The sequence below is a fragment of the Nomascus leucogenys genome, chromosome 14 (assembly GCF_006542625.1).
Source record: "Nomascus leucogenys isolate Asia chromosome 14, Asia_NLE_v1, whole genome shotgun sequence".
In the NCBI taxonomy this organism is placed as follows: domain Eukaryota; kingdom Metazoa; phylum Chordata; class Mammalia; order Primates; family Hylobatidae; genus Nomascus; species Nomascus leucogenys.
This window is the reverse complement of record NC_044394.1, coordinates 38,769,832-38,792,335: the sequence shown is the minus strand read 5'-3', so window position 1 is coordinate 38,792,335 and position 22,504 is coordinate 38,769,832. Positions and strand designations below refer to the sequence as shown.

Below are 22,504 nucleotides of genomic sequence, written 5' to 3'. Positions count from 1 at the left end.
TGTGCCCTTCCCTGCTGAAGAGCTTGCTGTGGCTTTCAGGGCTGCTGGAGTGAGTCTCAACCACCCCCACAGTCACACACCTCTCACGCCCTGGCTCTGGGCTTTCACCACCACTCGGGGCCCTGCTTGCGCTCTGCAGCTGTGTCCCAAGGCTGCGCCCTAGATTTATCTACTTCTTCCCCTGCCCCCTCCCTGCTTCCTCCCGGCCTCTGCATTCTTCCTGCTCCTCCACCTACGTGGCTGCCTCGGGCCCCATGCAGCTCCTCCCCCGGGATGCCCCATGCTCTGTTCTGTGACTGCCTTGCTCTTGATCACCTCTGATGGCTGCTCCAGTGCAGGCAGAACCCCTATAGTCCTCTGTTCTCTACATGTCCCCCTTTGCCACCTCCTGTTAATCAGGGTGGTCATTTCCACCCTGTTTGGTTTAAAGGGCCAGGTGCATGTGGTGCATGTGGCGTGGCCTATAGCAGGTGCACAGTGCACCTGTGCTGTATACAGTAGGTGCCTATTGTTTTTTGTAACAATAGGATTCCGGTCAGTGTTTGGCATGTGCAGTAGGTGTTTAGTGAGTGGTCATCAGATGAGTGAATGGAGGGGTGTGCAAGCCTCCCAGAAACCCAGGGGTAGCCCTGACATCTGCCCTCCCTGCAGCCATGAGGACGGTACCGTGAGGTTCTGGGATGCCTCGGGTGTGGCGCTGCGGCCACTCTATAAGCTGAGCACAGCTGGCCTCTTCCAGACGGACTGTGAGCATGCTGACAGCCTGACCCAGGCTGCTGAGGACGACTGGCCACCCTTCCGCAAGGTGGGCCCCTCCCCTGGCCCTGATGAGCTGGTCCCGACCCTGCCTGGACTCATTACTCCTTCCCATCCCTCTAGGTGGGCTGCTTTGATCCCTACAGTGACGATCCCCGGCTTGGCGTGCAGAAGGTTGCTCTCTGCAAGTATACAGCCCAGATGGTGGTGGCCGGCACTGCAGGCCAGGTAGGGCTGGGTGTCCCCCTGGGTTGGAGATGTCAGGGAGGGCTTTCTGGAAGAGATGAACTGGAGAGTCTGGTGGAAAGGGAGATGGACTGGCACAGGCAAAAGCCAAGGTGGGAATAGGGCTCTGGGTAGGGCTGGCTGGGGTGAGGACAGATGGGAAGTGGGCCTGTTGCTGGGGGAACCACAGTGTTGAGGGGCGGGAACTCATGTCAGTGCTGTGCTGCGGCACTCGCACAACATACAGGAGGTGCTCATTGTGTCCTTATTGCTAAATGGGAGATAGAGGCTCGGGGTAAGGGTAGACACTTTGCCCGCAGAGGGCAGGGACTAGTGTGTCTTGGTCACCACTGTGTTCCTTGTGCTCAGCAAGGGCCTTGGTATACAGTAGGCATTCAGTGAGTGCTTGTTTAGCTGATGAACTGAAGACAGTCCTAGAACCACCTTGGTGGTGGCTGGGGCTGCTTCAGAGGCTACAGACTGAGTGGGGCCCAGGGCAGCCCCTCCCCTGCGCTGAAGCTCCCCCTGCCTGGCTGTGGGCTCAGGTGCTGGTACTGGAGCTTAGTGATGTGCCGGTGGAGCAGGCGGTCAGCGTGGCCATCATAGACCTCCTCCAGGACCGCGAGGGCTTCACGTGGAAGGGCCACGAGCGGCTGAGCCCACGCACGGTGCCGCTGCCCTGGCCTGCTGGCTTCCAGCCCCGTGTCCTGGTGCAGTGCCTGCCGCCAGCTGCTGTAACCGCTGTCACACTCCACACCGAGTGGAGCCTCGTGGCTTTTGGCACCAGTCATGGCTTTGGCCTCTTCGACTACCAGCGCAAGAGCCCTGTGCTGGCCAGGTGTGTGGGGTGAGGGCGGCTGGGCAGCTGGAGCCCCCAGCGAGATGGGGTCTGGGCTTCCGTTTCCACCTCTAGTGTTTGGTGTGGCAAAGGCCCCACTAACCTCCACTGCCCCATAAGAAATAACCTGGCAGCTCCAAGAAGGACATTCTCAGCACCACCTGCAGCTGGGTCCACAGGACTGTGCCAGAGGGGCTGTGACTCCCTGACCTGGGTGCCTCCACAGGCCAGCAGGAGTGTGGTGGCTGCTCCAGGAGGCTGCTCCATAGCATGACTGGACCCTGTCTGCCCCCAGGTGCACTCTTCACCCCAATGACTCCCTGGCCATGGAGGGGCCGCTCTCCCGGGTGAAGTCTCTCAAGAAGTCGCTGCGCCAGTCTTTCCGGCGCATTCGCAAGAGTCGTGTCTCGGGCAAGAAGCGGGCTGCTAATGCCAGCAGCAAGGTGAGCTGGGGTGGGCTGCACAGGAGCTGTGCCTGTGTCCCATGCCTTGGCCTGGCCCTGGCCTGGGACCCCTGGGGCCTGGTTAGCTCAGTGCTCCTCCCTCAGCAGCCCCTGGGCCCTCCAGAGGGATGGATGAGCTGAGCTGGGTGGTGGAGGAATGGTAACAGAACGTAGGGCGCAAAGCAGGATGCAAGCCACCGGGGCGCTAGGGAGACGGTGTTCAGGAGCCCCCGCCTGGCAGTTGCAGGAAGCCAATGCACAGCTGGCTGAGCAGGCCTGCCCCCACGATGTGGAGATGACGCCCGTGCAGCGCCGCATTGAACCCCGCTCTGCCGATGACTCCTTGTCAGGCGTCGTGCGTTGCCTATACTTTGCCGACACATTCCTTCGAGATGGTAAGGCAGGGTCAGGGACAGGGCAAGGGTTGGGAAGGCTGCCCTCAGGTGGCCACCTGGGAGATGGGTGGTGGCAGGGGAGGTGGTGGGACTGCACCTTCCAGGAGGTGGCTGGGCACAGTGACTCAAGCCTGTGATCCCAGCACTTTGGGAGGCCAAGGCGGGCGGATCACCTGAGGTCAGGAGTTTGAGACCCACCAGGCCAACATTTGGTGAAACCTTGTCTCTACTAAAAATACAAAAAATAGCCAGGCGTGGTGGTGGGCGCCTGTAATCCCAGCTATTTGGGAGGCTGAGGCAGGAGAATTGCTTGAACATGGGAGGCGGAGATCGTGGTGAACCGAGATCGCACCACTGCACTCCAGCCTGTGCAACAGAGTGAGAACGTCTCAGAAAAAAACCCTTACCGTCCAGCTCCCCCAGGGGGACTGCCGGGTCACCCCCAGTCTCCCTGAGGGAGCTGGATGGTAAGGGATTTTTGAGTGAGCTGGGTGGGCCTCTCAGATCTGAGCCAGGAGAAGGGAGGTTGAGGCCTGGTGGATGACAGGGGCACCAGCCAGTGCCCAGGCCCCGAGCCGGGCATGTGTGTGGGCAGCTGCCCAGCCACTTGGCTGGAGTGGAGCAGGTGAGGGTTGAGGTGTGTGGCTCAGGGAGGTACTGCTGCTGGCCAGAGGCTGAGGACCTGGCTTTGATTCTCAGTGGCCTGGGAGCCCTGGGAAGGTCCTGGGTTTGTTGATTGAGTCACTGATTGATTTTGAACTTGTACAATGGGAGAATTTCAAACATACACAAAAATAGAGAGGTGCAAAGTTGTCCCACATACCTCACATGCCTGCCACCAGCCATGTGCCCCTGCAGAGTCTGCCCCCCTCCCCCACACTCTTTGCTGTTTTTTTTGCCGGGGTATTTTAAACGAAAACCCAGACACAAGTACTTCAGCGTGTTCCTGACAGATGTCACTGACAGCCACTGCTCACATCATGCCCTGTAGAACCGATGTGAATTCCGGAGTGTCATCTGCTTGGTCTACGAGCTCAGCTTTCTGATGCCATTTATTTGTTGACGGTCTTTTGTGCAGTGGATTTTCCCACTGTCTGGATGTGGCGGGTGCAGCTAGAGGTGGGGGTTTCTTTGGCTTTTTGTTTTTTTGACTACAAAGACCCAGAAGAGGACAGCCTGGGGTTTTTAACTTGTTCCACTGGCCTGAGAAGGCTGATGGGTTCATGTTCATGGCCGGCTGGGGTTCCTGTTGGGCATGTTTTGAGTTGTGCAGACACTTCCTGCCTCAGGATCCATCGGGTCATCAGGGAGCAGGTCGTGAGTCTGCTCTTGCTTCTGCTGGGCTGGGCTCCGATTCTCCACTAGAGCTTGTCCCCCAGAGGTTCAGTTCACACAGGCAAAGCAGGATCGATGGATGGGCGTCCTAGGTGTCCCCAGGCTTGGTGGCTTCCTCTGGCTGCCACGTAGGGAACACACTGAAGACAATGGGGGTGAAGCAGGGCTGAGACAAGGCACACCTGTCAACAGGACTAGCAAGGGGACGCGGGGGTGGAGACAGGAGTCGGGGTCTTGTGGGGCTTGGGACCTGAGTGATGCTAGGATGGAGCTGCGTTTACTGAGATGGGGGCTGAGGGTGCAGTGGGATGGAGCTGGAGGGCTCAGGGTCTGGTTTGGGTGCCCATCAGCATCCTGTGCAGATGTGCTACAACTGTTTGGGCCTCTGCAGGAGGGCTGCATCCTGGGCTCCAACTGCAGTCAGCAACATAGAGCTGGGGTCTCAGGCCTCGAGGCTGGAGGTCACCAGGGAGGCATGGGACAGGAGGGAACCAGCCCTGAGTCCCAGGGTGTCATAGTTAGGAAGCAGGGGTACAAGAGAGGCAGGGAGGGACCTGCAGTCTGTGGGAAGACCACAGGGGAGATGCCTGGCCCACAGGGAGCACCCTCCTACGCATTCGTTTTCTGCAGGGGCCCACCACGGGCCCACCATGTGGGCTGGCACCAACTCAGGCTCTGTGTTCGCCTATGCGCTGGAGGTGCCGGCAGCAGCAGTGGGTGGTGAGAAGCGGCCTGAGCAAGCGGTGGAGGCCGTGCTGGGCAAGGAGGTGCAGCTGATGCACCGGGCGCCTGTGGTGGCCATTGCTGTGTTGGACGGGCGTGGCCGCCCACTGCCTGAGCCCTACGAGGCCTCACGGGACCTGGCGCAAGCACCTGACATGCAGGGTGGTCACGCTGTGCTCATTGCATCTGAGGAGCAGTTCAAGGTGAGCCACTGTGGGCTGTGGGGGACTCCCCTCCCGGCCCCAACCTCATGGACACCATTGAACCCTCTAAAAACCCTTCCTGCCTGTGTCCCCCACTGTTGGGACCCTAATTCCCTTGCACCCCAGAAAACACTCCCAGCCAGCAGAGAACTCCTACCCAAGAACTCTGATGCCCCTTCAGCCTGCTGAGTTCCCCTGGGAGGGCAGAAATCTCTCTGTGCCCCACAAGGCTTCTGTACCCTGCCCAGACCCCTGAGCCCAGTCCCTAGGGGCTCTGCCTCGAAAGAACTCTAGGTTTGGTGGGGACACCAGCCGCATAACCTTGGCACTCTGATTGATTTTGTCACAGATCGAGAGGGGGCCTGGGAGGTTTCTGGAGTACGGTGTGAAGTCTGGAGTTTAGTGGGGCAGCCAGGTGTACAGGCAGGGGAGGCCACATAGCAGCCGGGCTTTGTGGTGGGGGCTGGTGGGTCAGCAGCCATGAGGGTGAGGGGCCCTGGGGATGAGGACAGGGCCAGGCTTTGTGCTCACCGGCCATCTGCTGTCAGGTGTTCACACTGCCCAAGGTGAGCGCGAAGACCAAGTTCAAGCTGACGGCCCATGAGGGCTGTCGTGTGCGCAAGGTGGCACTGGCCACGTTTGCCAGTGTGGCCTGCGAGGACTATGCTGAGACCTGCCTGGCATGCCTCACCAACCTGGGTGACGTCCACGTCTTCTCGGTGCCTGGCCTGCGGCCCCAGGTGCACTACTCCTGCATCCGGAAGGAGGACATCAGCGGCATCGCTTCGTGCGTCTTTACGCGCCATGGCCAAGGTGAGGCGGGGCAGAGGCCGAGGAGGCCTTCCTCAGGCAAACGAGCTGAGCGGGGCCAGTACTGCTTGGGAGCAGGAAGGGCACTCCGGATGGGCACAGGCCCAGGTCACGGAGGAGCTGTGGTTGGTGGCATCTCCTAACTGCACTCCTCATTCTTCTGCCCACCCAGGCTTTTACCTGATATCCCCGTCAGAATTTGAACGCTTCTCCCTAAGTGCCCGGAACATCACAGAGCCGCTGTGCTCTCTGGACATTAACTGGCCTCGTGATGCCACCCAGGCCAGGTGTGTGGAGGGGCAGCCCCTAGCCTGGGGGACCTGTGACCAGGGCCAGGTCTCATCCCACCCCCGAGATCTGCCTTCCCTGGGCTTGGGAGTGGGAGGGCAAGGATCTAGCGTGCCAGCCTCAAGTCATCCACCTATGGTCCCCATCATGGCCCCATCTCTGCAGTTACAGGATCCGAGAGTCACCCAAGCTGAGCCAGGCTAACGGGACCCCAAGCATCCTGCTGGCCCCACAGAGCCTTGATGGAAGCCCTGATCCAGCCCACAGCAAGGGACCTGGTGAGGGGGGCAAGAAAGGGGTCCAGACCCTGGCCCCACGGTGCCAGGGAGTCAGGACTCACATAGCTCGGATCGGGCAGGCTTCTGTAGGAGATGGGTGGTTGTGTGCTCATTGGTGCCACCCCTCACCATGGGCTGCCTTTGGGCCTGTGTCCCTAGGCCCCCAGGTGCAGAGGGTGCTAAGGGTCCCGGTAGGGGCTGATCACTTGCTCCCTGCAGACACCCCAGAGCCACCTGAGGCTGCACTCTCACCCATGTCCATCGACTCAGCCACCAGTGCTGACACCACGCTGGACATGACAGGGGACGTCACAGTGGACGATGTGAAGGATTTCCTGGGGTGAGGCTGGTGGGCAGGTCCACAGGAGGGGCTGCCCTGTCCCCTAGGCCTCCCTCCCCAGGGCTGCCAGGGGCTCCCCAGCCCCCACCCCTGAGCACCATCCCCATCTCGCAGCTCCTCTGAGGAGTCGGAGAAGAACCTGAGGAACCTGGCAGAAGACGAGGCCCATGCCTGTGCCATCCTGATCAAATGAGGTGCTGCAGGGGTGGGGCCCTGGTCCTCACCACTGGCAACGTCCACCCCCTTCAGCCCCTCTCTGGGTACCACTTGGCCCTGGTCTTCCACCTGAGACCCTGGCAGGCCCATGTGATGGGGGCACTCTCTGAAACCTGGCTGCCTTCCATGGAGTGCCTTAATTGGGGACTTCTGGGGCTCACACAGACACCAGTGTCATGGTTGGGTATTAGAAAAGCAGGGCCAGCTCCTCAGCCCTTGCATGTGACAGGTGGTGGTTAGGACAAGACCAGATTAAACCACTTAGAGGTGGCAGTAGTTTGGAGCTTGGGAGCTGGTTTGGCCAGCCTATTTCATAGATGAGATCACTGAGGTGCACGAGGTCAGGTCTCATCGGTTGGGCCCAGCAAGTGGCTGACTTACCCCTGCCTGAGTCTGTGTGGATCCTCACCTAGATCTGGGACCCACAGATTTGCCCAGCGCATTTGCTGCCTCGTACTCCCAGCCACCTGACTGTAGGCCATAGCCAGCCTCACCCCGCACAGGACATGGACACCTCCCAGCTCTTTGTCTGGTGCCTCTCCCTGGCCTCAGTGGGGCATATGCGGCCTGGCGCTTGGATACCCACCTGGAGACTCAGCAAGCCCATCTCAGGCGGTCACTGAAGGGCCATGCCTGCCCTGCAGAGGAGACAGTGGCAGCACCTGTGTGGTCTGGCCGCTGTGGCAATCCATCTGCCGTCTTTTGCCCTCCCTCACCTTCTGCTGATACCTCTTCTCTCCTTCTCCCAGGAAGGCCAGAACTATCCCGACCTCCACCTGCCTTGCTCGGAGCTGGAGTGCTGGATCCCTGGCACCTGCCTGGCCCCTTAACACAGAACCACGCCTGCTAACCTGTAGGCTCCACTGGGACCTGCTGTCCTGTCCCGCCTGACCCTGGGCCCTGCAGCAGCACCAGCCCCAGGGTGTGGGCCTGGGACCTGGGCCAGAACTGAGCCCTCCTCCAGGCATTTGGCTGCCCTGGGGGCCCGCTGCCTAGGGAGGAGGACAGGTGGGGCCCAGCACCTGTGCCACCTCCCCCTCCACACACCATCCTTCCCTCTCATTTTGCAAAGAGTATTTTTCTTTTTCTTTTTTTTTTTGAGACAGAGTCTTGCTCTGTCGCCCAGGCTGGAGTGCAGTGGCCCCATCTCTGCTCACTGCAAGCTCTGCCTCCCACGTTCATGCCATTCTCCTGCCTCAGCCTCCCGAGTAGCTGGAACTATAGGCGCCTGCCACCATGCCCAGCTAATTTTTTTTGTATTTTTAGTAGAGATGGGGTTTCACCGTGTTAGCCAGGATGGTCTCGATCTCCTGACCTCATGATCCGCCCACCTCGGCCTCCCAAAGTGCTGGGCTCACAGGCGTGAGCCACCACGCCCAGCCCTGTAAAGAGTATTTTTCTAGCGCCTGGGCTGGACAGTTGTTTCTAAAACTATTTTGGTACCTGCTCCTGGGCCAGTCCCCAGCCTGTCATGAGTGTGTGTGTGGGCACGAATGTGACTGGGAGCTCTGCTGGGCACCCACAACTGGGGCCTAGTCAGGTGTGTGTGTCGGGGGGGGGGGTGGGGGGGTCAAGATGAGTTTCCCTGTAGATTGTACCTTGGGGTTTTTTTCTGTCATTTTGTTAAAATTAGCACCATTTTAATATTAAAAATACTGATTTTTAATATTGAAAATAAAAGCATTTAATATCTCTTAAAGGGCAGCCACATCTGCTTTATCCCTGGCAGAAGAGTGAGGGGGCTTCACACTGCGGAGGGAGTCGGATTTCCCAGACCCCTGAGGGCACCTGTCAGGGTCATCCCCATTGGTGCTGCTTGAGGCTACTGGGGACTGTGGCACTGGACGTGGCTGGAGCAGGCGTTGTCACCTGAGTACATTCTTTGCTAGCAGACAGTGGATGAGGCCCCTTCCTCTTCCTCACCAAGCCTGGGGCTGTGCCAGCCTGTCTTAGGCCAGGGCCTTGCGGAAGGCGCTCCAGGCATGGAAGCAGCGGGTAAAGGCGTGCTGCTCATTGCCCTTGCGGACCAGGCGCAGCCGGCGCGGCCGATCATGTTCCTTGGACCGCATGTGCTGGATATACACCTGGCAAGGGGACAGCGAGCCTTGGGTGATGACCCTGCTCTGCCCACAGGCCCACCTCGGCCCTCCCTCCACCCAGCTCACCTGGCAGGCCTTCAGGCTCAGCTTGATCTCCACCTGGCTAGTCTGGGTCCCCACCCACATGTAGACCTGTGGAGGCGGCAGGGGAGATATGGTCGCATGGGTGCCTGGGAACACCCCCTTGCTCCTGGCCCGAGAATTCCCATTTATAAGTCTATGGGCGCCTCCTCGGATGGGCAGGGCCAGTGGCAGCATCACACCTCTTGGCCATTGTCTAGCAACATGATGTCATCATCTGCCAGGTCATCTTGGCAAAAGTCGGAGCATTTCTCAGTCACTGCGAAGTAGCCCTTCTCGTTGGAGCACCTGGGAATCAAGGGTCAAGGTGAGGCCGGAGGTCATAAGCAGCAGTGCCAGGACTGAGGGGAGGGTCGGGGCCCTGGCCTCACCGGAAGAGCCGTGTGTGCTTCATGTACTCGGCATCGTCGTCATAGGGCTTCTGTGCCCCAATGCCCACCCAGAAGAAGTTCTCAGGCTCCTCGCCTTCGTTGATAACCTGCGGGAAAGGCCAGTCCAGCCCAGGGCCCCTGCCTGCCCTGGCTCCCCTCTGTGCCCGCCTGCCCGCCCACCCGCCTCCTGACCTGCTTGCTGTAGGAGGTGTCAAACATGGTGTTCAGGATGTCTTCTGCCAACTTGGCTTCATCAGGGTCTGATGCCCGGCCCACCCAGGCATACACGATGCCCTGGTTGTCCTCACTCTCAAAGGGAACCTGGGGAGTGTGCAGGGGTGGGGGTGGGGGTGTTCACAGCTGACTCAGCCCCCAAACACCCCACCCCTTGGTCCACGGAGTTCTGGCTCACACCCACAACCCCACCTTGAGGATGAAGCAGAACTCAGAGTTGAGGAGGCTGGAGTCGGTGTTGATCTGGATGCACCTGTGGAAGGGATGGGGCATCAGCAAGGAGTCAGGCCTGGCTCCCTGACCCCTGCTCGCCACTGCGTCCTCCCCCAGCCAGGCACCGGGTGCAGAGGGCGCTGCCGTTGGTGCGGATCTGGTAGAGGCTGGGCTGCTGGGCGCCCTGGACCGCCTTCCTCTTGCCCCGGTGGATGATGAACTTCCTCTTGAAATGGGACAAGAACTTGGGGTTCTCCTGCTGCTGCGTCATGCGTACCACCTGGGGATGTGGAAGTGTTAGGGGCAGCTCCCTGGACCCCCAACTGCCCCTCGGGAGCCTAACCTTCGCTGGGTCTGGGCCCCACCACACCCCTCCGCCTGGCCTCGGGCTCTCGGGGCTGCCAGGCACACCTCCAGCTTCCCAGGGAAGAGGCTCTCGAACTTCTTCTGCAGGCTGAAGGTGAAGGTGAGCCAGCCCATGTTGGAGGCTTCACGGCCTTGCCAGAAGTACACGATGCACTGGAAGTCCTCCTCCGGCTGCTTCTCCTCTGCCTCAGCTGTTGCCTCCTCGCCTTCTTTGCCCTCGGCCTTCTCCTCCTTGTCTTCCTTCTTTTCCTCCTCCTCGTACTCCACGGGCACCCAGTACCTGCCGGGTTGGAGGGTTGTTAGCAGGGGCTCGAGCCCCCAACACCAGGGGAGGGACCTGGGGAAGGGAGTGCTGAGGTGGCACCTGCAGAGGAAGACGTAGCAGTCCTGCGTGTAGAAGTGGCCAAACTCCTCTTCCGGCAGCCGCGCAAACTTCTTGCCCTCCAGCACGAAACCCTCCATGCCGTCTAGGTCTTCGTTCCACTCCTCCATCAGCTGCTCCGCCTGCGGGTGGCAAGGACCCGCCCCGCGGCAGGTCTGAGCACGCTCTGCGCATAGGCCCCGCCCTCGGCCCGCCACCCGGCCCCGGCCCTGCCCCCACCTCGGCCAGCAACATGGGCGGCTGCCGCGGCAAGAAAAGCGCAGTGAGGTCAGCCTTCATCTGGTCTTTCTTCTCGGCGTCGCGTTTCACCTTCCCGGAGAGACCTGGGCTCTGCAGCACGGCCTCCGCGTTGCGCGTGTAGTCCACCGTCAACACATCGTCCCAATTCTTGAACTTGGCCTTGAACACCTGTCAGGGAGGCCATCAACTAACCGTGAGAGGTGCTGCATGGTTAAGGTTAGAGTTGGACGAAGTAGCCCCAGGCTTGAGGCGGGACCCAAGGGAGATCTAGGGCGGGGCTTGGGAGGCAGGGCCTTGGCCACGGAGGTAGGAATAGGAGGGACAGCTTGCAGAGGGGGCGGGGCCTGAGCAGAGTCAGCAAAGAGGAGGTGGGTTTGGGCCCAGCTCTGTAGGGAGGTAGTGGAACCACAGGGGTCAGGGCATGTCAGGGTGCGAAGGATCCTGGGGAGGGGCCTCCGAAGCTGCAAGCGCACCTGCGCCTCGGTGCCCTCGAGGCTGCGGCTGACCGTGGCATGGCGTGGCCGGTGCAGCATCCCGCACAGCTCCTGACCCAGCTTGAGGGCGGCAGCGCGCACCAGGCGCGGGGACTTGCGGCCGAGCCAGATGAACACGTCGGACCAGCAGTCCAGAATGTACACACAGCGCGTGTCCAGCAGACTCTGCAGCTGCGGACCGGGAGTCTGGAGGTCAAAGCCCAGCCAACGGGGAGGGATCTGGCCCCGCGCCCTCCTCCTGCATCTCTTACCAGCCGCATTCTTGGCATCAGCTCCACCTTGGGACGCTGCTTATGTTCCACGGAGAGCTTGTAGTTGATCTGTGGCAGCTCCAGGTAGCCCAAGCCCAGGCCCACCTGGCAGGAAGGATGAGCATGGCAGGGAAGGGGTCTGGAGACAGGAACCTCACCCACACAGCCCTCTGCTCTGGAACCAGCCCTGCCCTGCAGCATGGTTCACTGACTGCTTCTGTTTCCCCCTCCCCTTCAAGGTCTTTTTAGAGATATCCTTTCAGAAGGGCTTTTAAATGGTGTTTTCCCTGCCTGCCCTCTCCAGGCCCTTCATGCCATTTCTAATTAACTTGTCCCTTTCCTGTTCACAAGAATCTGGATAATTGAGCCAAGGTTCCCAGCCCTGACACTAGGTGCTTCTGTCTCCCCTACGGCCCCACCATCCTGGAAAGACTCCTAGCTACTTCTCAAAAGCAGCCTCCGGACCTTTGCTCATACTGTTCCTTCTCCAGAAGGTGGCACCCTCCCCCCACCAAAGTCGAGATGGACCCCACAGCCAACTACATCGGTGTGTAGCCCATTCCCCCAGTCGGTGGGTGAACTTGGGAGGCCAAGGTGGGCCTCAGCAGCAGGGCTCACCTTGTACAGCTTGGGCTGGGGCGGCCAGAAGTCATCAGGCACGTGCTTCTTGATCTCAGAGGGCTCCCCACCCAGTGCGTCCCAGAACTCTGGGAGCTCCTGGCCCTGCACCAGCAGTGTGATCTCGGCCTTCCCTTTCCGCTCATTCTTGTTAATTTTCTCTGCAAAGAGCCTGAGAGCAGGATGCAAAGTCATGAGCGAGGCTCGCACCCCTTTCCTTCACACAAAAGACCCCACGGTGTCCTCGTACCTGGCCTTGGTGGTGCTGCTCAGTGTGGCCTGGGCCCCCCGCCACACGTAGATGTCTAGCCCTCGGTCCAGCAGGAAAACAAACCTGGACAGTAAGGGGCAGGAAGGAGCTCTGATGGGGCATGAGGCAATGGTCACCCCATGCTCCTGACCCCACCAAAAAAATCCCTCACTATGGGGTTTCTGGGTAAGCCTCAGGGACCCCCCCGCCAAGCTCATGGGCAGGAGTTAAAGGGGTTGCTAGAGGGCCTCCTTTTCTAAGAGGCCCACACCTGCCCCCACTGGTGGGGAGGAGGCTAAGGGTGAAGCACCCCCACCTCACATTGTTGGGGATCACCTTGGGTCCAGAGAGGCCCCCTTGAGGGGCACAGGCTCCAACTTGATGTTCTTTTTCCCGTACACACGATACATCCTGGGCACAGGGCAAGAGTGGCTCAGTGTAGGCACCAAGGGCCTAACTTAGCCCCAACACCCTCCCCTCCAGCCCTTGCCAGCAGACTCCAGGTCCATGCCCCGCCCTGCCCACACGCCCTCACCTGGTGACGTAGTGCGTGTCTTCCACAGTGTAGAAACCACTGGCTGTTCCACCCTCAATGTAGGAGATGTCATTGTCAAACACCTGTGTGTGGGGGGGTGTGGTTCTTCATCACTGAGCTGCCCCCTCCCCCACCAACCACTGCCCCTCAGGTTGGGTACAGAGTTGAGTACAGGTGAATTGAGTGCTACAAATCTATGATGCCTGTAATCCCAGCACCTCAGGAGTCCAAGGTGGGTGGACCCCCTGAGGTCAGGAGTTGGAGACCAGCCTGACCAACATGGAGAAACCCTGTCTCTACTAAAAATACATAAATTAGCCAGGCGTGGTGGTGCATGCCTGTAATCCCAGCTACTCGGGAGGCTGAGGCAGGAGAATCGCTTGAACCTGGGAGGTGGAGGTTGCAGTGAGCCGAGATCCGCCACTGTACTCCAGCCTGGGCAACAACAGCAAAATTCTGTCTTAAAAAAAAAAAAAAAAATCTGGCTGGGCACGGTGGCTCACGCCTGTAATCTTAGCACTTTGGGAGGCCAAGGCGGGTGGATCACCTAAGGTCAGGAGTTCGAGATCAGCCTGGCCAACATGGCAAAACCCCATCACTACTAAAAAAATACAAAAATTAGCTAGGCGTGGTGGCACATGCCTGTAATCCCAGCTGCTTGGGAGGCTGAGGCAGGAGAATCGCTTGAACCCTGGGGGCGGAGGTTGCAGTGAGCCAAGATTGTGCCACTGCACTCCAGCCTGGGCAACAAAGTGAGTCTGTCTAAAAATAAAACATACACATCTGTGCCTATAAACATACACACATCGGGGTGTTGGGATGTATGACAAATACGGACGCGTTCACCCACGTGTGTAGATGCCAGCAGCATGTTTAGATGCACGCATATCAGGGTATACAAGCAAATGGGTTCATGGAAGAGTGGAAACCTGGGTGAATGTGGGTAAAAAAAACTCGGGGGGGGGTGTGTGCATAAACTCCACGTGTGTGTACATGCGAACATATGTCTGGGTGTAACCAGCTGGCAGCTAACACTGCTCAGTAATTTACCCAAGACTGGACTCTGGTCCCGCCCTTGGCCCCACCTCCTTGGCATCCAGGTGTGTCCTCGCCTCCTAATAACAGGTTTGGGCCCTGCCTCCTCACTGCTCTTGGCAACACCCCTTCCACCCTACTCTCAGCTCCCCTGTGTCAGCCCACTGGTCTAGCTCCCGTGCCCAGCCTGTACCCTTATCCTTGCCCAGCTGAATTCTGCCCCGTGTTCCAGAACTCTCCTTTGCTGACCTAGGCTTTGGCCACCTTAGACCTCACCCTGCGGTCTGCCTTAGGTCCCGCACAGTATCGTTGATCCGCCCCCTTTAACCCAAGTTCCCTGCCTGCCCACCTGTTCTGTCTACCTGCCTTGGGCCCACTGCCCCTGCACCAGAGTTCCCTGGGTCCCTCACTCTGCCCACCCCCAATTTTAACGGGCTGGCACCTGCAGGAACTCCTCGCTCTCATCGCCCATCTCCTCCCGGACAGTGCGGCACTCAGCACCCAGGTAGTTGCGCAAGTTGACAGCGTGGATGGCAGAGCAAGCTTTCTTGTCGAGTGTGGCCTCCCCGCCAATCCAGTAGTAGATCTCCCAGTTGAGGGAGCCGCTGTCATCCAGAAAGGTCTGGAAGCCAAGGCACCGGCCACATCAGCCTTCATCCTGGCCTTCCGGCCACCCCGGAGACGCCACTATGAACAGCACAGGCTTCCCAGCCCCAGGGGCTTTGTACTGCCCCTGTGCCTGGACCACCTCCTGCAGCCTGCCCACCTGGCCTCCCTGAACAAAACTCTGGAGTTGGGGACTGAGCCATCTTAGAGGAAGGGCCACATGGCCCCTAACAGCATGCCCAGCCCTCACCTTGAGCACAATGTAGCAGTCAGCCTCGTAGAACTTGCCGTGGAAGGCTTCCTCCACCAGCACAGGCATGAAGTTCTCTATCTGCCAGATGGTCAGGCCGGGCAGCTGGCCCACGTCCTCCGTGAAGAACTCAGAGTAGTCAAGGCGGGGCTTCTCCAGGCCCTGGTCCCAGCGTCGCACCTTCCCGCCGGGGGCCCGGGCATCTGCGCTCTCCTGGAGGCAGAGTCACAGAGCATGGCTTGACTCTGTGAAGCCACTCAGGCCAGTCTTTACTTGCTACCCACACCTCAGGGCCTTTGCACAGCTGTTCTTTCTGCCCAGCACTCCCTGTCCCTCTTGGCCAGGGTCAAGGCCAGGGTCAGCCTTCAGCAGAAGCTAAGGCTCCCTGCCTTGTCCCAGCCCTGGCCTGGCTTACCTCCTGCTTTTTGTTCTTCTCCTGGGCAACATCTGACATGCCCTTCAGCACCTGCTTGGCCTGGTCATCCTGGGCTGAATCCTTGCGCCTCCGCAGTCGCATCTTGCGAGCCATAGGGTCCTTGGGCCCACTCCCTGCTTAGGGGAGGGGCAAACAGCTGAACCCTCACTGGGCCTGCCGCCCCCTCGGGCATGCGACCAACCAGGGGCCAACTCCACCCACCAGGGTCCAGAAAGCTGTATGCCACCCAATTTACAGATGTGTCATTCGAGGCCTGGAGAGGAGCCCCTGCTCAAAGGCCAGACCTTTCCCCACTCACCAGCTGCAGCCGCAGCCACTGTAGCAGGAGAGGCACCCGCTAGCAGCAGCTGGTTCTGCAGCGAGAAGTCGATGTTGTACCACTCAGCGGCACGGTCCGTGGGCTTGGGTGGCATGACCAGGTTGGGGTTCTCCCGCACATCCAGGACCTGCCCCGTAGGGTGAGCAGAGCTGGCCCTGAGCCTGGGTCCCACTTCCCAGACACACCAATCCAGTTTCTTGCTTTGTCTGTAGCCGCCAGGGCTGAGAGGTCAGGGAACTGGGTTCTCCTCCCACCCACCTCTGGGGCTAGCTGGGGGCTTAAATGAGACTGTGGAGTGTACTCTGGATGCAGGGAGGTGGGGCCCACCTTCTCCCCACGGGCACCCTGGCACTGGCCACCTCCCTCAGGAGGCCTCTGCTGGGTCCCCCCTGCTCTAGGGCACATCCCTTGCTTGTCTCTCTTGAGCCCTCTCAAACCCAGCATGCCTGACCTCGATCTCCGTCAGGAAATGGATGGCTTCTGGGAGGGTCACCAGGCGGTTCTTGTTCAGGACAAGTTTCCTCAGCTTTGGGCACCTGTGAAGACAGGGCCAGCCAGGGCCTCAGGGAGGTGACAGACAAGGGGAAGTGGGCAAGAAAACCCCTAGTCCTGGGGAGAGGAGGCAGGTAGGGTCAGAGGAACTGGCGGGGGTCTCCATTCTCTGCCTGAAGGACTTCTCAGAGCCAAGAGGCCATGTTATGGGCACTGTGATCTCCAGAAGGGGAGGGAAGCAACACTGCGTTCCCACCTCATGTGGCCTTGTCCCTAACAGTGCCCTCCCACGGGTGCTCTCAGGAGCTCAAGTTGGGAATGGCTGGCATGGGACTGTGGTCTTCATCCACAAAGGTGAGTTAACTGGGCTGGGCGTGGTGGCTCACACCTGTAATCCCAGCACTTTGGGAGGCTGAGGCAGGCAGATCATTTGAGGACAGGCATTCAAGACCAGCCTGGCCAACATGGTGAGACCCCATCTCTACTAAAAATACAAAAAGAGCCGGGCGTGGTAGCGCACGCCTATAATCCCAGCTACTCAGGAGGCTGAGGCAGGAGATTCGCTTGAACCTGGGAGACGGAGGCTGCAGTGAGCCGAGATTGCACCACTACATTCCAGTCCAGGCGACAGAGCAAGACTCTGTCTCAAAAAAAAAAAGAAAAGGTGAATTAACCCATCTTCATTTTGTCTGACTTACACAGACCACAGGGTGGGCCCTGACTACAATCCTGGGGTTCTCTGTGCTGGGAGTGCCCCTGCTAGCCCCAGCCCTGCCCAGCACCTGCAGAGACTTTCGGGGATCAGCTCCAGGTTGTTGTTGGCAGCCATGAACTCTTCCAGGTTGGTGAGCTTGCCAATGCCCGAGGGCAGCCCGTCAAAGTCCAGCTTGTTGGAATTCAGGTACAGCTTCTTCAGCTTGCTCAGCTTGCAAATGGCTGACTGGAGGGGAAACGGGCAGGGGTGGGAGGTCAGGGCCAGGCTCATGGCCTCCCTCCCATCCCCCTACTGAGGGCCTCAGACGCACGGGCAGTGAGGTGAGCTGATTTCGGGACAGGTTCAGAGTTTCCACGTGCACCCACTGGTCTATGCACAGGGACAGCTCCGTGATCTGGTTGCTGCTGAGGTTGAGGCGGCGCAGGCTGGGGAGGGTGTACAGACACTCGGGCACCCGCGTCAGGTCGTTGCAGGACAGGTCCATGTCTGGGGTGCAGGGTGGGGTGCATCAGCTGGGGCCCATACAGCAGGTGCCAGGGCAGCCAGCCCTAGTGTGAACCCCAGCTCTGCCACCTCTGAGCTGTGTGGCCTTAGGCAAGTGACAACTGCTGTGCGCCCAATTTTCTCCATTTGGACAAACTCCCTCACACGGGTTGCGGGGGAGTTGTCTAGGCATAAAGTCAGTGTTAAGGCATCATCATAATCGCAAAAGTCACTGTAGCATAACTCCAGCCTTTTCCCTTTGGGCATTGGTCCGAAGAGCAGGGTTCAACCCCTTCCACCCAAGGAAGCAAGAGGGCCCAGAGGGGGCCAGAGCTCAGAGGGGCTCCTGGGGCTGCCTGACCTGCGAGGTTGCTCAGACCCTCCAGGCTGGTGGGCAGGTTGCTCTGGGTGCGCTGGGTGCTCCGAAGGTGCAGGGTCTGCAGGGCAGTCATCGCTGGGAGCTGCCTGCCAGGGTGACAAGAGTGGTCAGGGCCAGAGCCCACCTAAGTGGTGTCAAGGGTGGGGCTTGGCGGGGCAGGACCAAAAGCACAGGGCCCAGAGGGTAGGTGTGAGGTCACATCTGGTTGAAGGGACAAGCCCAAGGGTGGTTGCAGGGTGTGTAAGCGGGAAGACAGGACTGAGAGGTGGACATGATACTTAGGAGGTTGTACACTGAGGGGTGCTGCCTGCACGGAGGGATGGCTGGGCCTAAGGGAGAAGGGTTAGGGCCCTGGGAAGTTAAGGGGCCAGGCCAGACTCCTCAGGGTGGCTTATGCAGGAGCGTGGTCCGAGGGGGCGCCCACCGGAGCTGTGCATGCAGCAGGGGGTTTCCACTGAGCACGAGCGTCTGCAGGTGCACCAGGCGGCGCATCTGCGGGGGCAGGCTCTCCAGGCGGTTCTCGCTGAGGTCCAGGTATAGCAGGTCAGTGAGGTTGATGAAGAGCTGGTTGGGGATGGTGTCGATGCTACGGGTGGGGAGCAGGAGCCACCTGAGTCAGCACCAGCCACCCCCCAGGGCCCACCTGCTCCCTGCCCCCGGCTGGCCTGGCACCTGTTGTGGCTGAGGTTCAGCACCAGCATGTTCTTGGCGTTCTCCAGCTCCCGCGGGCACTCCGTCAGCTGGTTGTGGCTCAAGTCCTGGGTAAAAGGGGCAAGACCCAGGTCAGGGGAGTCTCCTCCCCACCAGGCGTCTGCCAAGCTTGGGGATCAGTCAGGGTACTGAGTTAGGTGTGGGGGTAGATGAGGGGGTTTCAGGGCCAAAGGGAGACAGCCAGGGACTTGGGAGGAAGAGTGCCTGGGTTAGGGATCTGACTCCAAAAGTAACCTCAGGCAAGGTATTATCCACTCCAAGACTCAGTTTTCCCATCCGCAAAATGGGATAACAATGGCCCCAGGGACTTTTGTAGTGAGTGGGGATTGAATGGTCCAGCTAGCATAGGGGCCAGGTGAGTAGGTAGCCACTGACCAGGACTGAGAGGTCATCTAGCTTGAAGATGTCATCAGGGACTCCGGAATTCTTCAGACTGTTGGCTCGGGCCACGATGGCCTGGGAATAAACCATGAGTCTATAATTCCTGGCTTCCACTCTCAGGAAGGAACAGAGAGTCTAGAGAGGGACAACTTCTCAGGAGGCTCACCAGAGGCCAGGCCTGAGGACTCCCTCACCTCTGGCCTTTGATCAAATAGCCCCCTCTCCTGGAGTGCTCTTTCTAGCCTCCCAGTGAGCTCCTATTCACGCCTCAAAGCCCAGCTCAAATGTGCCCCGGAGCCCCAGCACAGGGCCCTCAGGGAACCTTTTCTGTTCAAACAATTTATCTTCTTCTTAATTCCAGAAGGTAAGATAGGGGTGAGGTCTGAGTCAGGGTTTTCAGAACAGAGGGAGAGAACTGGACCACAGAGAAATCAGAATCTGGATGGAGAGGAAGTCTGCTTTCTCTCCCTAACTTAAGGCTGAGACCTCCTCACACCTTACAGACATGCAGAAAGCTTGAGCATGAGAGGGAACAGGGCCAGAGAATGGTGTTGTGACTGCAAGTGACAACGGGAGTCACCGGAGCTGCCCTGCCACTTCTCCAGTCCAAATGCCTGTGCGGCACCCTGCTACTGCTTCACGGGGTCACTGCTGCCCCTCCCAACCACTGCACTTGAAGATTGAGGCCCAGAAAGTAGAAGGGATTTGTACAAGGTCACATCGCCAGGAAGTGGCAAAGCCCAGCTTTGAACTCAGAGAGTCCAAGTCAGAGCTGTGCCCTGAACATCTCCAGGGCTCTGACTTCAGATGGGATGGCCCTCGTTGAGGCCTACAGGGTCTGGCCAAGGGCCTGATGTTCTGGGATGTTCAAGTCTTGGATAGAAGGTACACGGTGCTCCCGGCCAAACCCCACTCAACCCCAGCTCTACCACTGCCTGGCTCTGTGACCTGGGGCAAGTAATCTGCCTTGGTGGCCAAGTTTCTCTTCCGCAACATTAGTGGAGGGCTAGAGCACATGAAAAAATCCTAACAGAATAGTGGGAACATTGCTCAGCCAGTCTTGGCTATTATTACTGTAGTTATTGTCCATAATGGCTGGTAAGATTTTGGATTTCTTTACCTTTTTCCTGATGGAACGCTCTGATCCACATGGGTTACTTTACACAGGGCACTGCTGTAACCTCTAATAAGAGGGCCCCTCTTGTGACACCTGAGCCTCTGAGCCTGACATGGAGGTGGGCAGAAATGCTGGCCCAGCTTGGTGTCTGGCCCAGGCTTCACGTCCCTGACCGGACCTTGGCCCCAACCCCAAGCCCGGTGGCCTCCTGGCCAGCACTCACACGCAGCGACGGCAGGCTGGACAGCTCCCCGTGAAGCGTGGTCAGGTTGTTGTGGCTCACAGACAAGTGTTCCTGGGCCGGAATGGGGAGCACGGGCTCAGCAGGGTGGGTGGGGTGTCCAGAGTCCCTGCCTGCCTCCACAACTCTGCACCATCCAGGAAGGCCTCAGCCACACTGGCCCAATTCCCCCTGCAGCCTCCCTCCCTCACACACCCGGCCTCTTCTTGCATACCTCCCTGGACAGGGTGCCCACTCCCTTTCTTCCAGCTGTGCTCAAAGCTGTCGGTGTTCTTCCTCTCTCTGGAGAAGTTGTCTGCCTTCTCCACAGGCTCTGCCCACCTGGCTCATCCACAGGGACCCTCTCCTGCCTGCCCAAGGCCCCTTACCAGCTTCTGCAGGGCGGCCAGCTCCTCGGGCAGGTAGCAGAGGCCAGTGCGGTTCAGCTTCAGCCATCGCAGGCTGGTCATGGCCTTGACATTCTCAGGGAAGTAGCCGCCCTGGGAGAAGGATGTCAAGGTGAAGCACAGAGCCCCTGCTCACCACCTTCTATGGCTCCTCCAGCCCATGGGAGTCTTTGGGGAGCCATAGAACCAATTCTCACCAGCTGTGAGAACACAGATAAGTCATTTCATCATTGCGCCTCAATTTCTTCACCCATAGAATGGGACTTTTAAGCCCCTCCGTGACAAAAGTGTTGGCCTAAGATTGTCTCTCCCACTGGATTCTGGGCCCCAGGAGGGCCAGGACAAAACTGGCTTGTTTCAGGTGAGAGCCCAGCACCCGGCTCTGTGGTTAGCTTGGCTCAAATTCCTTTACCCAGCATTCCGCGCTCTGACTGGCTGCCTGGGGTGTGGGATCCCCCTTCCAAGCCTTTGCAAATGTCCCACCTGTGCCCTCACCCTGCCATCAGCACACAGGCGACTCATGGCCAGGGCCAAACCCTTGCTTGTGGAGACTGTGGCTCCCCACCCTGCAGGGCAGGCCCGCACCACTGCACTCCCCTGGAGTGTGAACGCCCACCTCGGCACCTCCAGCCCTTGTGGCACCAAGTCTGGGGCAGCATGTGCCTTCAGTGCCCGCAGCTCATATTCCTTTCCCCCTAGGGCCACATTCCCAGCTGGTGACTCGGACTTTCCCAGTTCAGCAAAGAGGAACGGGGACCCCAGGTTAGGGTGGTAGGGATGGGGTCAGGGAAAAGTGGTGTGGCCACTTGTACTTGGGGTCAAAGGTGCGTACACATGCAGGTAAACATAGGAAAAACCTGCCTCCTCGGCCCCAGCCCCAGACCAACAACCCAGGCTGACCCTGCCAGTCACCCACCCTGAAGGTGAGGCTGACCCTCCAGCCAGCTCTCCCTTCCTCTCTTTCTCCGCTTCGCCTTTGGTCAGGCAATGCCTGTCTCACTCTTGAGTCCTGGAACCACCGCCCCCCCCACGCCCCACCCACTGGCTGCGGAGGGCTGGGCTCCGGTCCCTTTTCTCTCAGTCCAGCAGCTGCTCAGACAACTGCCACCCAGCACCTGGCACACCGGCCTGACACTCTCCACACCAACAAATCTCACTATACCCCTTGCGTCCAAGGAGGAGACTTTTAAGCCCCTTCACCGGCTAAGAAAGCCCAGGCTCTGAGAGGGGAAGTGATCTGAGAGGCCCAGGATCACACAGGATGGCGGGTGGCGGTGGCAGGGAGAGGGCAGTGATGAGTCGGCTCCACACCCGCCCCTGGGCAGCCGGGCCGCCATCCCTGAGTCAGGGCCTGGCTTGGGCGTGTGACCTCAGAGGGGCGGGGAGGCTCGCCCGATCCCCAGGCCACAGTCCAGCCCAGAAGGAGAACACGGACGCGGGTTGGGGGCTCCCGGCCGGGACCCCGGCGGGACTCCGAGCCCAAGCGTCCGTCCCCGGCCTGCCCAGCCTCGGTCTCCTCGTACAGACACCGGGCGGAGGCCTCGGACGTCCATTCCTGGCCAGGGGAGAGCCCCACCCCGCCCCGGCCGCAGTCCCGGGTACACGCAGGGCCTGGAGCCGAGCGGGACAGGAAGCGGAGGCCAAGCGGGCCAGGCGGAAGAGAAGGCCTGCAGGGAGGCCCCGCACGCGCCCAGCCCGGCTCACCTTGAAGTCGTTGCCGCTGAGGTCCACGCCACGCACGAATGGCAGCACTCCGGTAGCCTCCATGGCGCCGCGCTCGCTGCCGGGCCTGGCCGGGCTAGGGAGCGCCAGGGCGGGGGAGCTCCGGGGCGGGGGCGCTGGGGGGAGCCGCGGGCTGGGCCAGCGCCGGCCCCGCCCCTTTAACCCACTCGCGCCCGCCGCATTCCGCCGGGAAGTGTAGGCTTTAGGCCTCTTAGGGCCTCAGTTTCCCCGTCTGTTCGAAGACTGC

At 59.8% G+C, this 22,504-nt stretch overlaps 2 protein-coding genes across 11 annotated transcripts in view; one reads left to right on the top strand and one right to left on the bottom strand.

The window, feature by feature from the left end:
* The window catches only part of LLGL1 (LLGL scribble cell polarity complex component 1), an 18,929-nt gene extending 10,380 nt beyond the window's left edge, over positions 1–8,549 (top strand). Inside the window, exons 12-23 of one of the 5 annotated variants that reach the window (XM_030828238.1) lie at positions 652–805; positions 880–984; positions 1,527–1,819; positions 2,115–2,262; positions 2,510–2,657; positions 4,623–4,918; positions 5,467–5,731; positions 5,901–6,015; positions 6,182–6,294; positions 6,454–6,634; positions 6,749–6,828; positions 7,600–8,549. In XM_030828238.1, coding sequence (XP_030684098.1) covers positions 652–805; positions 880–984; positions 1,527–1,819; positions 2,115–2,262; positions 2,510–2,657; positions 4,623–4,918; positions 5,467–5,731; positions 5,901–6,015; positions 6,182–6,294; positions 6,454–6,634; positions 6,749–6,827 — 1,897 coding nt within the window. In that variant the 3' untranslated portion in view covers position 6,828; positions 7,600–8,549. Of the gene's footprint in view, positions 1–651; positions 806–879; positions 985–1,526; positions 1,820–2,114; positions 2,263–2,503; positions 2,658–4,622; positions 4,919–5,466; positions 5,732–5,900; positions 6,016–6,181; positions 6,295–6,453; positions 6,635–6,748; positions 6,829–7,599 lie in introns of all 5 variants that reach the window. The other 4 variants (XM_030828239.1, XM_030828240.1, XM_030828236.1 and 1 more) reach the window with 4 other exon arrangements.
* Positions 8,489–22,504, bottom strand: FLII (FLII actin remodeling protein). 6 transcript variants are annotated; one of them, XM_030828233.1, is made up of 30 exons: positions 22,240–22,504; positions 20,518–20,628; positions 20,132–20,203; positions 18,786–18,866; positions 18,372–18,457; positions 18,124–18,285; positions 17,682–17,785; positions 17,148–17,323; positions 16,905–17,062; positions 16,082–16,166; positions 15,610–15,757; positions 15,291–15,424; positions 14,876–15,088; positions 14,462–14,641; positions 12,985–13,067; positions 12,786–12,860; positions 12,450–12,533; positions 12,200–12,371; positions 11,582–11,686; positions 11,310–11,501; positions 10,816–11,004; positions 10,579–10,718; positions 10,260–10,494; positions 9,974–10,128; positions 9,828–9,888; positions 9,594–9,722; positions 9,402–9,508; positions 9,213–9,318; positions 9,016–9,081; positions 8,489–8,934 (listed from the first exon to the last, which is right to left on the bottom strand). In XM_030828233.1, the coding sequence occupies exons 1-30, from the start codon at positions 22,300–22,302 to the stop codon at positions 8,800–8,802; spliced, it is 3,807 nt and encodes a 1,268-aa protein (XP_030684093.1). In that variant the 5' UTR covers positions 22,303–22,504; the 3' UTR covers positions 8,489–8,799. The 6 variants fall into 6 exon arrangements, with proteins under 6 accessions (XP_030684093.1, XP_030684090.1, XP_030684091.1 ...); XM_030828232.1 differs by having other exon boundaries at positions 8,497–8,934; positions 15,291–15,427; XM_030828230.1 differs by having other exon boundaries at positions 8,489–9,081; positions 15,291–15,427.